Raw genomic sequence first — 16552 nt, 5'->3', positions numbered from 1 at the left:
GTTGCTTGATGTAGTCAGGGCTTTGAAGATTTATGTGGCCAGAACGGCTGGAGTCAGGAAAACTGACTCGCTGTTTATCCTGTATGCATCCAACAAGCTGGGTGCTCCTGCTTCAAAGCAAACTATTGCTCGCTGGATCTGTAACACGATTCAGCAGGCTCATTCTGCGGCTGGATTGCCGCATCCGAAATCGATAAAAGCCCATTCCACAAAGAAAGTGGGCTCTTCTTGGGCGGCTGCCCGAGGGGTCTCGGCATTACAGCTTTGCCGAGCAGCTACTTGGTCGGGTTCAAACACTTTTGCAAAATTCTACAAGTTTGATACCCTGGCTGAGGAGGACCTTGTGTTTGCCCATTCGGGCTGCAGAGTCATCCGCACTCTCCCGCCCGTTTGGGAGCTTTGGTATAATCCCCATGGTCCTTACGGAGTCCCCAGCATCCACTAGGACGTTAGAGAAAATACGATTTTACTCACCGGTAAATCTATTTCTCGTAGTCCGTAGTGGATGCTGGGCGCCCGTCCCAAGTGCGGACTTTCTGCAATACGTGTATATACCGTATATACTCGAGTATAAGTCGACCCGAATATGAGCCGAGGCACCTAATTCTACCACAAAAACCTGGGAAAACTTATTGACTCGAGTATAAGCCTAGGGTGGGAAATGCAGCTCTAGCCGTACACAGCCCTCAGTGCCAGATATGCCCTCATAGTGCCAGATATGCCCCCACAGTGCTGCCAGATATGCCCCCACAGTGCTGCCAGATATGCCCCCACAGTGCTGCCAGTTATGCCCCCACAGTGCTGCCAGATATGCCCCCACAGTGCTGCCAGATATGCCCCCACAGTGCTGCCAGTTATGCCCCCACAGTGCTGCCAGATATGCCCCCACAGTGCTGCCAGATATGCCCCCACAGTGCTGCCAGATATGCCCCCACAGTGCTGCCAGATATGCCCCCACAGTGCTGCCAGATATGCCCCCACAGTGCTGCCAGATATGCCCCCACAGTGCTGCCAGATATGCCCCCACAGTGCTGCCAGATATGCCCCCACAGTGCTGCCAGTTATGCCCCCACAGTGCTGCCAGTTATGCCCCCACAGTGCTGCCAGATATGCCCCCACAGTGCTGCCAGATATGCCCCCACAGTGCTGCCAGATACGTTCCCTCCCCAAGTGCCAGGTATGCCCCACAGTGCTGTTACTTACCCCTCCGTCGATCCCGCGCTGTCTTCTGGAGGGACACGAAGCACACAGCGTGCGCGGCTCTCCTGTGTCCCTCCTGCATCTTCGGCGGCCGCGGCGGGTCTATTATAGGAAGTGCCGGTTCGTGATCAGAGGTCACGAACGGGTATTTCCTGTAATAGAACCGCCGCTGCTGCCGCCGGAGATGCAGGAGGGACACAGGAGCGCCGCGCGCTGTGCGCTCCATGTCCCTCCTTCACACTGCTCTGCCTGCACTGACTCGAGTATAAGCCGAGGTGGCTTTTTCAGCACAAAAAAAAGTGCTGAAAAAGTCGGCTTATACTCGAGTATATACGGTAGTTATTGCTTAATAAAGGGTTATGTTATGTTGGCATCCGTGGTTGGTGCTTTGTTGATTGTTCATACTGTTAACTGGGTATGTTATCACAAGTTATACGGTGTGATTGGTGTGGCTGGTATGAGTCTTACCCTGGATTCCAAAATCCTTTCCTTGTAATGTCAGCTCTTCCGGGCACAGTTTCCTTAACGGAGGTCTGGAGGAGGGGCATAGAGGGAGGAGCCAGAGCACACCAGAATCCAAATTCTTTCTTAAAGTGCCCATGTCTCCTGCGGAGCCCGTCTATTCCCCATGGTCCTTACGGAGTCCCCAGCATCCACTACGGACTACGAGAAATAGATTTACCGGTGAGTAAAATCTTATTTTTCCTCTCTCTCTCATCTCTGCACCCTCTCTTTCCCGAGTCACAAAGAGCAGAATATTTCCTGAACATCCCACATCATAAATATGCTTCTCTTCTAAATGAAATTCTGAATGAATTCACTATTTATCTCTAGAAGTGCCTCCTTTATCTGAGGCAGCATAACATACACCTCTCCTTTCTGGCACCTGCAGTTTACTTCAATAACCATTTTTTTCCTTAGTGAAAAACAGTTGTTATCAGGGAGACTGTACGGTGCATTCTCTCTATAATCCAGAAACCCTGCTTTTGGTGGGTATTGGTTTGCAGAACTTTAAAAACAAGATTGGGATTCAGTGCCATTGAGTGAAACATACAACTCCAGTCTAGGTGTTTGTGAATGTCACCATGAGATTATTATTTATTTTCTCTTACGTCCTAGAGGATGCTGGGGACTCTGTAAGGACCATGGGGTATAGACGGGCTCCGCAGGAGACATGGGCACTATAAAGAACTTTAGATGGGTGTGCACTGGCTCCTCCCTCTGTGCCCCTCCTCCAGACCTCAGTCAGATCCTGTGCCCAGAGGAGACTGGGTGCATTACAGGGAGCTCTCCTGAGTTTCTCTGAAAAATAATTTTGTTAGGTTTTTTATTTTCAGGGAGCACTGCTGGCAACAGACTCCCTGCATCGTGGGACTGAGGAGAGAGAAGCAGACCTACTTAAGTGATAGGCTCTGCTTCTTAGGCTACTGGACACCATTAGCACCAGAGGGTCGGAATGCAGGTCTCACCCTCGCCGTTCATCCCGGAGCCTCGCCGCCATCCTCCTCACAGAGCTGGAAGATAGAAGCCGGGTGAGTATAAGAAGAAAGAAGACTTCAAAGGCGGCAGAAGACTTCAGATCTTCTCTGAGGTAACGCGCAGCGGTAACGCTGCACGCCATTGCTCCCACACACAGCACACACCACAGGCACAGATGGGTGCAGGGCGCAGGGGGAGCGCCCTGGGCAGCAATAATAAACCTCTAGGACTGGCTAACAGACATATATAGGCTAAGGAGGCAATATATATTAAATCCCCCGCCAGTATTAAAAAATTGAGCGGGACCGAAGCGCGCCGCTGAGGGGGCGGAGCTTGATCCCACAGCACTAACCAGTGCCATTTTCTCCACAGCACACTGCAGAGAAGCTGGCTCCCCGGACTCTCCCCTGCTGAACACGGTGACACAGGGCAAAAAAGAGGGGGGCACTTGTAAGGCGCAGTGAGTGTATAGATATATACATAAAATTATATAAAAGCGCTGTTTATCTGGGAATTTCCAGTGTCAGTTGGCGCTGGGTGTGTGCTGGCATACTATCTCTCTGTCTCTCCAAAAGGCCTTATTGGTGAACTGTCTCCATATAAATATATCCCTGTGTGTGTGGGGGTGTCGGTACGCATGTGTCGGCATGTCTGAAGCGGAAGGCTCATCTAAGGAGGAGGTGGAGCAGATGATTGTGGTGTCTCCGTCGGCAACGCCGACACCTGATTGGTTGGACATGTGGAATGTTTTAAATGCAAATGTGACCTTGTTACATAAGAGATTAGACAAAGCAGAGTCCAGGGATAATACAGGGAGTCAATCAATGGCTTTGACGGTGTCACAGGGCCCTTCAGGGTCTCAAAAACGTCCCCTATCCCAAATAGCAGACACTGATACCGACACGGATTCTAACTCCAGTGTCGACTACGATGATACGAGGTTACACCCAAGGATGGCCAAAAGCATTCATTATATGATTATTGCAATAAAAGATGTTTTGCATATCACAGATGACCCCTCTGTCCCTGACACGAGGGTACACATGTTTAAGGAAAAGAAACCTGAGGTAACGTTTCCCCCATCTCATGAGCTGAATGCGTTATTTGAAAAGGCTTGGGAATCTCCAGACAAGAAACTGCAGATTCCCAAAAGAATTCTTATGGCGTAACCTTTCCCTGCACAGGACAGTTTACGGTGGGAATCCTTGTCCAGGGTGGACAAGGCTTTAACACGCTTATCCAAGAAGGTGGCACTACCGTCTCCAGACACGGCAGCCCTCAAGGATCCTGCTGATCGCAGACAGGAAACGACTTTAAATTCAATATATACACATACGGGTGCCTTACTCAGACCGGCAATAGCATCGGCTTGGGTTTGTAGCGCTGTAGCAGCTTGGACAGATACCTTGTCAGCTGATATTGATACCCTAGATAGGAATACCATTTTATTGACCTTAGGTCACATTAAAGACACAGTCATATATATGAGAGACGCTCAGAGAGACGTTGGGCTGCTAGGTTCGAGAGCCAACGCCATGGCGTTTTCTGCTAGGCGAGCACTGTGGACCCGCCAATGGACAGGTGATGCCGACTCAAAAAGGCATATGGAAGTTTTGCATTACAAGGGTGAGGTTTTATTTGGGGAAGGTCTCACGGACCTGGTTTCCACAGCTACCGTGGGTAAATCTACCTTTTTGCCATATGTTCCCATACAGCAAAAGAAAACACCACAGTATCAAATGCAGTCCTTTCGGTCGCATAGGTCCAGTAGGGGTCGTGGCTCTTCCTTCCTCGCCAGAGGTAAGGGTAGAGGGAAAAGAATGCCTGCTTCGGCTAGTTCCCAGGAGCAGAAGTCCTCCCCGGCCTCTACTAAATCCACCGCATGACGCTGGGGCTCCACTGAGGGAGTCCGCGCCGGTGGGGGCACGTCTTCGACTTTTCAGCCACGTCTGGGTTCAGTCGAACGTGGATCCTTGGGCGATGGAAATTGTATCCCAAGGCTACAAGCTGGAATTCGAAGACGTGCCTCCTCGCCGATTCTTCAAATCGGCTTTACCAGCTTCTCCCCCAGAGAGGGAGATAGTTTTAGCGGCAATTCAAAAGCTGTGTCAACAGCAAGTAATTATCAAGGTTCCCCTGATTCAACAGGGAAAGGGGTACTATTCAACCCTGTTTGTGGTCCCGAAACCAGATGGCTCGGTCAGACCCATTCTAAATTTAAAATCCCTAAAACTGTACTTAAAAAGGTTCAAGTTCAAGATGGAATCGCTCAGGGCGGTTATCTCCAGCCTGGAAGGGGGGGATTTTATGGTGTCACTAGACATAAAGGATGCATACCTTCACGTCCCCATATATCCTCCTCATCAGGCATACCTGAGATTCGCTGTACAGGACTGTCATTACCAGTTTCAGACGTTGCTGTTTGGGCTTTCCACGGCCCCGAGGGTTTTCACCAAGATAATGGCGGAAATGATGGTGCTCCTGCGCAGGCAAGGAGTCACAATTATCCCGTACTTGGACGATCTCCTGAAAAAAGCGAGATCAAAGGAACAGTTGCAGAAAAGCGTGTCGCTCTCCCTGAGAGTGCTACAACAGCATGGCTGGATTCTAAATCTACCAAAGTCACAGTTGGTTCCTACGACTCGGCTGTCGTTCTTAGGCATGATTCTGGACACAGAACAAAAGAGGGTTTTTCTCCCGATGGAAAAAGCCCAGGAACTCCAGAACATGGTCAGAGACCTGTTAAAACCGAAGAGAGCGTCAGTACATCAATGCACTCGAGTACTGGGGAAGATGGTGGCGACCTACGAGGCCATCCCCTTCGGCAGGTTTCATGCAAGGATTTTTCAGTGGGACCTTCTGGACAAGTGGTCCGGGTCCCATCTTCAAATACATCAGAAAATAAGCCTGTCCCCCATGGCCAGGGTGTCTCTCCTGTGGTGGCTGCAGAGTGCTCACCTTCTAGAGGGTCGCAGGTTCGGCATTCAAGACTGGGTTCTGGTGACCACGGACGCGAGCTTCCGAGGATGGGGAGCAGTCACACAGGGAATGAATTTTCAGGGACTATGGTCAAGCCAATAGGCTTGTCTACACATCAACATACTGGAATTAAGGGCCATATACAACGGCCTTCGCGACCTACCGGTTCTGATTCAATCCGACAACGTCACAGCCGTGGCTCATGTAAACCGCCAAGGCGGGACAAGGAGCAGAGTGGCAATGGTGGAAGCCACCAGGATTCTGCGCTGGGCAGAAAATCACGTAAGCGCTCTGTCAGCGGTATTCATTCCGGGAGTGGACAACTGGGAAGCGGACTTCCTCAGCAGACACGATCTCCATCCAGGAGAGTGGGGACTTCATCAAGAAGTTTTTGCAGAGATAACAAGTCTTTGCAGAGATAACGGGTCTCTGGGGACTTCCTCAAATAGACATGATGGCGTCACGCCTCAACAAGAAGCTTCGGAGGTATTGTGCCAGGTCAAGGGACCCTCAGGCAGTAGCGGTGGACACCCTGGTGACACCATGGGTGTTTCAGTCGGTATATGTGTTCCCTCCTCTTCCTCTCATCTCAAAAATATTGAGAATCATAAGACGTAAAAGAGTGCAGACAATACTCATTGTTCCAGATTGGCCTCGAAGGGCCTGGTATTCAGATCTTCAGGAGATGCTCACAGAAGATCCATGGCCTCTTCCTCTCAGGGAGGACCTGTTGCAGCAGGGGCCCTGCGGGCTCCAAGACTTACCGCGGTTACGTTTGACGGCATGGCGGTTGAACACGGAATCCTAGCTGGGAAAGGTGTTCCGGAGGAAGTCATCCCTACTCTGATAAAGGCTAGGAAGGAGGTGACGGCGAAACATTATCACCGTATTTGGAGGAAATATGTATCTTGGTGTGAAGCCAAGAATGCTCCTACGGTTGATTTCCACTTGGGCCGTTTTCTCCACTTTCTACAGACAGGAGTGGATATGGGCCTAAAGTTAGGCTCCATTAAGGTACAGATTTCTGGCCTATCTATATTCTTCCAGAAGGAATTGGCTTCTCTCCCAGAAGTCCAGACTTTTGTAAAGGGAGTGCTACACATCCAGCTTCCTTTTGTGCCCCCAGTGGCACCATGGGACCTTAACGTGGTGTTACAGTTCCTAAAATCTCACTGGTTTGAGCCTCTTCAAACAGTTGAATTAAAATTTCTCACTTGGAAGGTGGTCATGTTGTTGGCCTTGGCATCTGCTAGGTGGGTGTCCGAATTGGCGGTCTTGTCTCATAAGGGCCCCTATCTCATTTTCCATGTGGATAGAGCTGAGTTGAGGACTCGTCCTCAATTTTTGCCTAAGGTGGTGTCATCATTTCATATGAACCAACCTATTGTGGTGCCTGTGGCTACGGGGGACTTGGAGGATTCCAAGTCCCTTGATGTAGTCAGGGCCTTGAAAATTTACGTAGCCAGGACGGCTCGGATTAGGAAAACAGAGGCACTGTTTGTCCTGTATGCAGCCAACAAGGTTGGCGCCCCTGCTTCTAAGCAGACTATTGCTCGCTGGATCTGTAACACGATTCAGCAGGCTCATTCTACGGCTGGATTGCCGTTACCAAATTCGGTAAAGGCCCATTCCACTAGGAAGGTGGGCTCTTCTTGGGCGGCTGCCCGAGGTGTCTCGGCTTAACAGCTTTGCCGAGCGGCTACTTGGTCGGGTTCAAACACTTTTGCAAAATTCTACAAGTTTGATACCCTGGCTGATGAGGACCTCATGTTTGCTTAATCGGTGCTGCAGAGTCATCCGCACTCTCCCGCCCGTTTTGGTGCTTTGGTATAATCCCCATGGTCCTTACGGAGTCCCCAGCATCCTCTAGGACATAAGAGAAAATAAGATTTTAAACCTACCGGTAAATCTTTTTCTCCTAGTCCGTAGAGGATGCTGGGCGCCCGTCCCAGTGTGGACATATTTCTGCATGACTTGTATATAGTTGTTGCTTACATAAGGGTTATGTTACAGTTAAGATCAGTCATTGGCTGGTACTGTTTTGTTCATACTGTAAACTGGTTGCGTATATTCCAGGTTATACGGTGTGGATGGTGTGGGCTGGTATGAATCTTGCCCTTAGATTAACAAAAATAATTTCCTCGTACTGTCCGTCTCCTCTGGGCACAGTTTCTCTAACTGAGGTCTGGAGGAGGGGCATAGAGGGAGGAGCCAGTGCACACCCATCTAAAGTTCTTTATAGTGCCCATGTCTCCAGCGGAGCCCGTCTATAACCCATGGTCCTTACGGAGTCCCCAGCATCCTCTACGGACTAGGAGAAAAAGATTTACCGGTAGGTTTAAAATCTTATTATTATTACTACCAGTTATTTATATAGCGCACACATATTCCGCAGCACTTTACAGAGAATATTTGGTCAGTGGTCATTCACATTGAGATCTTTAACAGTAGTTTTCTTTGCTTTAGGTTTCCTATAGTAGTGATTGGAAGAGCAGAGTATTGTGTATTGTAGTCAGAGGTTTTATTGGATCAATGTGGGGATGTGGGTTTATTTAGTAGTAATTACAGGCCAATGAAAATGACGGAACAACATAATAATAATGTCAGTGTCAGTGGCTGTGCACGCCTGAACAGAGCAACACTTGAATTGCTTGTTGGGCGGCATCTAGTGGCAACCAGCGTGCAAAACACTTGAATGCCCCCCATAGTGGTGAGGAGCAGTGTTAGCTTTTTATTGTATAGGATTAGAGGACATACTTTTAAATGCTGAAAAGAGAGGGAGATAAAGTATGGGTAAACCTTAATACACTATATAGGTTGATTCTCCCATATCTGAGATGATTGGGACCAAAAGTAAGAGATATTTTTTGGTTGGGACCAAAGCTTAAACATGAAATGCATTTCTGTTTCATATGCACCTTATACACATAGCCTGAAGAGAATTTTATACAGTGTTTTTAATCATTTTGGGCTTGAAACAAAGTGTGTGTACATTGAACGATTAGAATGCAAAGGTAAAATAAAATGCAATCTTAGTCTAGTTTAAAAAATTATGTATTTTCGCAATATTTCATATTTTGGGATTTTGGATACGGGAGACTAGTATTGGGATGGATGCAAATTAATGTTACCAACTTTGGAAATTGGAGAAATGTAAAACTTGATCCTGAAGTTTATTTTTACCATAATCTTTTGGCTGTAATGGACAATTATTTCTACTCATGCTATCTATATGTGTAACTATTGAAATTATTGGTTGCTAATCTGGCACCAGTCGGTATGTACAGACTATTAAGCAGTGCACAGCTGTCTTTTTATAAGAGGAGATATTGGGATTCTATAGATGTGTTCTCATACATCTTGCCTCGATACACCATGTGGCGTGAGTGAGCCGCACAAAGCACCTCCCTCACCCCCACTGCAGACGCAGTGAAACACTGTGACCGAACAGGAATTAGTTTTAAACATGTACAGTTTCAGATGAAGCAGTGAGAAATGAGCAGCAGCCGCTGCATCATAGCACTTTGTATATAGATTCGGATACATTCGCACACAGATGTACAAGTATCGCATATCAAATTAATCAGTGCAGTTTTGTCAAGTGTTTTTATAGCTTCTCATTGCGACTAAGACATACGTTTGAGTGAAAAAGACAATCGGTGCATGTCAAGTCGCAAGGGACCTGGCGCGCCGGGATGGGCTGTTTGGCGTTACTGCACCAGTAGTGCATGAGGAACACATCTGTATATCTATACACTCATACCTGTACCTTATTGACATTTGAAGAGTCCAGCCCCTGAGATTCTCCCTCCTCCTAGCAGGTGTCTGAAGTGTCCTGTATGTTTTCAGGGTGGTAGACTGTTTGCATTGCATGCCCGACACCCTGCACTTTCTATGCACTGCTTTGCATGGGGGTCATGCTTTCATCAGGAGCAGCAGCTAATTGTCCTCTATGTACTTTATACACCCAAGTTATCTGTTTCACTGCTATATAGAACTTGAATGATTTCAATTAAAGGGGTTTTTAAGACTAAATTGATCAATGTCTTGCGCCGTCATTGTGACTAAGGGAGACATGTACTAAGCAGTGATAAAAATGGAGAGGTGAGCCAGTGGACAAGTTGCCCATGGCAACCAATCAGCTGCTTTGTACTTTTATATTATGCAAATTATAAATGTTATGTCAATGCTGATTGGTTGATGGGGCAACTTCTCCACTGGCTCACTTCTCCACCTTTTCACTGCTTAGTACATGTCCCCCTAAATCTTTGCATTTGGCATGCCTCATACAGTATGTGATTTACTCTACTTTACTGCACATAAATTTGTACAAGCATTTGAAGAGTTAATTTAATAAGCTGCAGGTTTACATTGCTTACATATGCATTAGAATTTTCTTGTTGATTATGTTGTCATTTTTAAAGTAACCTCTAGTATCTTAAAGTGCTGTGTAACTCCAAATGAATTTGTGTAGCCTACACTTCTTTTTTTTTATTGTGTTCACTATTAATTGTAACCATTGTGAGGAAGCAAAAAATTAGATTTCTGTCCTTGTGTGTTACAGTGCTTTTATCGAGTACAGGTGGTTTGTACATCAGTTTTCCTCTGTGTATTAATTATAATATATGCACATATGTATATACTTGCTATTGCATGGATATGAGTTGTTACAATTATCAAGCACATTCGCAGGAAATTGTATTTTGCACAGAAATGAGTATGAATAGAATAGTTATTATATGTACACAAAGTTGTTTTGGTATGCATTTAAATATGTGTATTTAGGTGTAATAAATAGAAGCAGCCTCTTAGTTACAAGAGTTTAATATCGGTGCCTTCTCTTCCACAGCAATCCTGATGGCCTAGTAATTGATCAGTTGAATATTGCTGATGACAAATGTACAAAGGAAAACCATCCCTGCAACATCAGCACTGAGGATGCACCACAAGACCAGAGTTCAGCTGCAGCATGTACCACAAGCACACAAGGCTCTTGTAGAGACAAAAGGTAAGTATGAGATCCATAGGTAAATGATGCCAGTAGCGGAAGTATCATATTGAGTGAGGGGGTGCCCAGGATGTTTGATGGGGTGCCGGCAATGCTGCCCATCTTATCAGTAGGCCCTTGCTCTGTTCTTCTAAGCATATGCAGGGGCCAGCACGTGCGCAGTGAGCCTAAATGAGGCTCCATTGCACATGTGCAGGTCCCTTCAGAAAGACAAAATAGGGACCCTTGGAGTAACAACGTAGTAACAGCCTACACTATGTCAACTTGAAAATATAAAAGTATGTAATACTGTAAATGTGCCTAATAAGATGTATTAAATAAATATAACCGTCAATAAAATGCAAGGAAAACACACAATAGGCTAATTAGCCATAACATTCCTCTTACTCGTAAAATCCATAAGCCTGCATTTGTGCCCCAGTTAGAGCAGTGACAAATAGCCTCTATTTCTACAAACTGCAGGAGTGTGTATTACTGCTTTTGCCAGTAAAAGATCAAGTCAATGTAAACAAATGCGTGTCCTAGCTGTTATCCGGCTTATAAGCAAGGTTCTTGTCGAGTTCTCAATCCAAAATGTAGTTGTATTAGCTATGAATCGCTGTCAGTGGATTTTAAGATGGCTGTATCTCCAAATACAGAGAGGTCTATAAGTGTGGAAACGAGAATAGCCGTAACACTACAACAAGGTGGCTAGCACTTCGAACATATTCTGTAAACTTTGTTAAAAATCGAGAATGAATAGAGATACGTTCAAACGAAGAACACTATTGTTGTTTTTATGAAATTCTGCATCTGTTTCCTTTTTCTAAGGGTGTTTCCACACTTGAAGCCCACCCTGTATAGTGCAAATGCTGGGCAGATTTCTGTATTGTATGTTTTACTACTTTTATTATGCACACCACTGGGCTCATACCAAACGTTTGGAAGGGCTTAACAATGCTGAACTATCAAGTCAGGCTGTCAGCTCTGCTCTCAGAAGAGCAGTGTGTGGTCTGATCAGAAGAGGACTCAGAGCATTGCAGGGGCCTCAGAGTGATGGAAATGACCCAACATTGCTGGCTCCTTCCCCACCTCTGGGCCCATTAGCAATCCCTGTAGTGTTGGCCTTCAAAGTGAGATATTCAGTGTTTTGCTGTGTATAGTTTATTATTTATGTAGCATTGTTTTGTTTTACAGTCATGGAGAGCTTGTCTTAAATAATGAAACCACATTAAATGGGCCGGCATGACACAACTGAAACTCCAAACTGGTGTGAGGCACTCCTCTCACTGCCATGGACGTTACTGCAGACGCAGACACCTCTAATTTGTTTGGGGAACCTTATGCCAATTAAGAGAAAGTACTTACAGGAAAAGTGGAAGATGCAGAAGCTTGATTAGTCTAAGATGACAACTTGGAAATCTAGCACTAAGTAAACACTCGGAAAGGAATACTGCCCCGTGCTTATGCAGTTTCTTCCATATTCTTCTGTCGTCATACCTATCTCTCTGCAGCGGAAAGATGCACAGGACAGCTGGAAACCAGCATAGATACTAGCGACTTCCTGTCTGCAGTTTCTTCAACGCTACTTATTATTTTTAGCAATAATCCTCCACATTTTGTTGGCAGATACTCTTACATGCTTCTACCTACTTGCAGATGTGATCTCTTCCCAGCAGTGTGGAGAAGTCCTTTAAACCGCAAGCAGGTCCAGTGTGTGGCAGGAACACTGTACATTGCTGGTACAGACGGGTGACAGTCTTACTTGTTTCCATGCACTTTACCTTATGTTCCTATTCAAGCACCTTTGATAAAGAAAAAGGACAGCATTTTAGTTCAGTATGTAAAAGAACCGCATTTCATGAATAATGACCTCTGTTAGGTATGCTTTGTATTTATCAGGTAAGATTCAGTCCATACTAAGCAAGATCCATGACAACCTTTCCAGCTCTTCCTCAATCAGAAATGACCTTCTCACTGAGTAATACATCCTGCACTACTCTCAGCCCAATGCACCTGCAGTATGTTAAGTTTCTCTGTCTCATGTTACTGTGTGTAAGAGAAACACCCAGTGCACATTATAAAGGGGAATGTCTGGTACAAGGAAGTCCCTTCCTCATTAAATGGCCCTAAGGAAAGTAGGGATTTTTAGTGACTCTTCCATCTGTAGGATGTTCTTAACCTCTGACCCCTGCTATTGCAGTTATTCCATGCCTCTCCAGCTTTCTCTGTGGTGTTTGTCATATTTTCCCTTTACCTTGGAAACCCTCAGACATAGGCCAGAAATATAGAGTAGGTTATAATGTGTAATGCAACACATAGGGGGCATTCTTAAAAACAAAGTCTAATGGAATATCATTATTTACAACAGAGTATTTTTTACAGAAGTCTAAAATAGTATTAAAATACAACATTTTTGGCATATTTATTTTTGCTGAAGAAGTTATGTGATCTAATTCACATTTCTTATTTTATAGTGTATGTTGTGTTTTTTATTTTTGTGAGGGCCTCTCATTTTTGTTTTTAACTATTTGGGCTTTGAAAGCACAATTATTGTTTTACATTTTGTTGTAAATAGTGTTTAATGGTTATTAAACAATGCACTTTTTTATTTTTTTTTATTTCCAGGCTATGTTAAAATGCATATTTTTAAGAATGCCACCCTTAAAATCAACTTACGCCATATGCCGCCTTAGCTCTGCAGCCCCATGTGGTATTGTGGTTTGGTTTTGTGTTGCTTATCTTTTAATTTTTTTTGACATTTTTAAATAGCTTGTTTTTACTTGAATTTTGTTTTTTTCTTTTAAATGCACATGTATCATTTGCTATTTCTCTTTGGTCAGTACTTTGCATTAGAAGCATATAAAATCCACATTTAGCTGGAATAAAACAATACGTCTCTAGAGGTTTTTACAAAGGAAGGTATGATGGGAGAAACAGACTATTGTGAGCCTTCACTACATAATTGCAGATACATTCAGAGACTATTCCTTAAATAGGCATAGAGTAGAACCATGACCATAAAATACACTGTTCAGGGGTAACCTGACAATCCCACTAAAGTCTTGGTAACATATTCTCTCCCCAGCCCATCACAGACAGCTGATGCTCCTCTCACCTATTAAGACTTGTTTACTAATGCTGAATCTAGGAGCGGAATTTGCACAAAACAATAGTAACCAATACAACACTTGCTTTTAATATATATATTGTACGATAGACAGCAGCTGATTGGTTGCTGAGGTTTAGTGAACTAGTCTCTTAAATGCAGAGTTTGTTAATGTGTACTACTGGGGTCATAATAGAGTCAAAAAGTTGATAGTCATTTGAGCTGTCATCACCTTCACGCATCCTGCCTGTGTATGAGTCAAAGGGGCAATTCAATCCAGAGTGTTGTGCTGGGAACGTTAGTACCTGAAGCACTTTGCACAATTTACCTTGCACGCCCATGGTGGTGTGCAGTAAAATGAGGGATATTGGACTACTGTATAGGCGAGGTCACACTCATCACGACCCAACATTGCTCTGATTTAAATTGCCCCCAAATAGTTCTCACAGTGTATTTGCGCATAGCAAGGCTCAGTCATTGCCTATTTAGTAAAGCAGCTATCAGAATGTCGGTAGCAAGTAAGCTGCCATATCCTTTACAATTGTGTACGGAGACTCCATCACAGGCTCAACCACGCCCCCAAAATAACAATTAAAGAACCAAAAAACACACACCTGGCGCTTTGATTGACTACAGATGAATGCAGCAATCCCAAAAGGGTCTTTGGTTTTAAACCTTAATATAGAACTACAAAAAAAACACAAAACTGGGACTGCGCAATTCACTCTGATATGGATATTTATTATCACATAAAATTAATCTCTTAAAAATACATATAAACACATATACTACTAGATGCCGGCCAGCATCACATAAAAATAAAAATATATATATAAAAAATCAATCAATATATTACCAATGGGTCTAGTAATAGAGGATATATTACTTGATTCCAATATATACCTAATACACCTTATATCTTGGATTTTATACGCTAAAAATGTAATGAACCATTAATAACTTTCTCTTGAAATATGAGTAATATCACTTCCAATGGATTTAAATAAAAATAGATTGTCCAGCGCTTTTTTATGGTTTGTGATATGCAACAATGCCGAGTATTTTTCCTTTTAGATAGTGATATTCTGTCCCAGCACAAATTTAGTTAATGACAATGCTAAATTCCTTTGTCGTATAAACAACCCTTTATGAAGCTAAGAACACTGTACGCTGTTTACTGAAGAAGTACCGTAATGGTACGCTAGTTGCGTAACGATCGCTCAGCCGTAGGCGAGACGCTCAAGCGTCACGTTCGCTCACGGCCCAGCGATCACAGGACACGTTATTGGTTATGTCTAGGGGAATGATTCGCTGTAGCTTAGCGTACGCTCGAGACCACGAGGAGGTCACCAGCGATGCAGACGCTCACAACACTATACCTTTATGATAAAACCTTATACCAATGAAATACACTGAATACCTTAATGTGAGTACAGGGTGTAAGTGCAACCTTGTGTAACCTGACTACCTACAAAGCTGCTTGAGCGTCACCGACGCTCAAGTGAACACTTAACACTATAGAAAATACACAGATACTGGTTTAGGTTCCAAGGCCTATTAACTGTATTATATCTAATATACTTGTAAAAGGGGATAACAGTACAATTGATACACTACAATATAACAGAGACTTCCTAACCACAGAACTAAACTATAAATACAAAAAGACAATACTACTCTGACCTAAATGCAATACAATACAATGCTATAATACTATGAGAGATATAAGAGAAAAGAGGAGATAGAGAGAGAGAGAGAGAAATTGGCTCACAGAAAGACAATGATTACGGAGAGAAACTTACGCACAAAGGGTATGATCGCCTGCGCCTCGATATCCAGCTCCCGGCTATCAGCAGATAACCGTTGATGAGAGAGTGAGAGCTGGATGTGGTCGGCCTGCCTATTTATGCCCCACACACAATGCAATCTCCTGGTCCTACAATCCCATTGTCCATTGGCCGAAGGAATTCGGCCCTGCATCATAACAAAAGGTCATAGGGTGATTCATACAGGTGGGCTGTGACGATTTCCAACAGCTCAGGTGGGTGGGAAACTGGGTTTCCCGCCGCATACCTGAGTATGTGTAATTAATAGAAATGGACATAAACTTCTTATGTCCATAACTATTCGCACGAGCGATTAATACGCTCCAAACCAACACCGGAATATTGCTAATTAAATACTCTTCCGATGGGTACCAAACACTGCTGTATGATTCCTGTTAGACCCTTTGTACGATATAAAGAGGGATTCCTCAGCTCTGGGACATTGTATTTTAACCAAACTTTCAGAATCTATCAAAGGGACCATGATCTATAAACTACATTAATTGTGAACATTTGTAACGAATGAGTCGCACGCTACGACTACATAAACTCTACCGTAAATACGCATACCGCGCCTGCGAGTGCACGTTATTGCGGGTATGCGAATCCACGGGAGAGCGCATGCACGCGCAGCGCGGACCAGTGTGCGGTGCAAATATGGCAACGTGCATTGAGACATTTTTCTGACTTTGACAGTAATATCTCGATCCAAGCCAGAAAGTCTTTCTCCTCAATTAAAAGACATCCACATTCAGTTATGCACTTAGAACCACATTATCCACATGTCGGGCTTCTGCCGTTTAGCTAAGCAGATCATACATGATATTAGCCTCTTAAAACGCAATTATAGCATTCCACTCTTTCAGGGTATAATACTGTGCCTGTACAAGTGTTCTTGGATAGATCGCTCCCGGCTGGTATAGCCTTATCTGGAGTCTCCGGGTTCTCACTGCGGCGTGATTATCTACCCAA

At 44.5% G+C, this 16552-nt stretch overlaps 1 protein-coding gene across 5 annotated transcripts in view; it reads left to right on the top strand.

The window, feature by feature from the left end:
- The window catches only part of PPP6R2 (protein phosphatase 6 regulatory subunit 2), a 355372-nt gene extending 340929 nt beyond the window's left edge, over positions 1-14443 (top strand). For 4 of the 5 annotated variants that reach the window (XM_063926667.1, XM_063926669.1, XM_063926668.1 and 1 more), the window contains 2 exons: positions 10508-10666; positions 11843-14443. In XM_063926667.1, coding sequence (XP_063782737.1) covers positions 10508-10666; positions 11843-11894 — 211 coding nt within the window. In that variant the 3' untranslated portion in view covers positions 11895-14443. Of the gene's footprint in view, positions 1-10507; positions 10671-11842 lie in introns of those variants that run through there. The other variant, XM_063926670.1, reaches the window with a different exon arrangement.
- Positions 14444-16552: the final 2109 nt, after the last annotated feature.

This window comes from Pseudophryne corroboree, chromosome 6, assembly GCF_028390025.1.
Source record: "Pseudophryne corroboree isolate aPseCor3 chromosome 6, aPseCor3.hap2, whole genome shotgun sequence".
In the NCBI taxonomy this organism is placed as follows: Eukaryota; Metazoa; Chordata; class Amphibia; order Anura; family Myobatrachidae; genus Pseudophryne; species Pseudophryne corroboree.
Note: the sequence above shows the minus strand (reverse complement) of the source record. Positions and strands in the feature narration are given on the sequence as shown.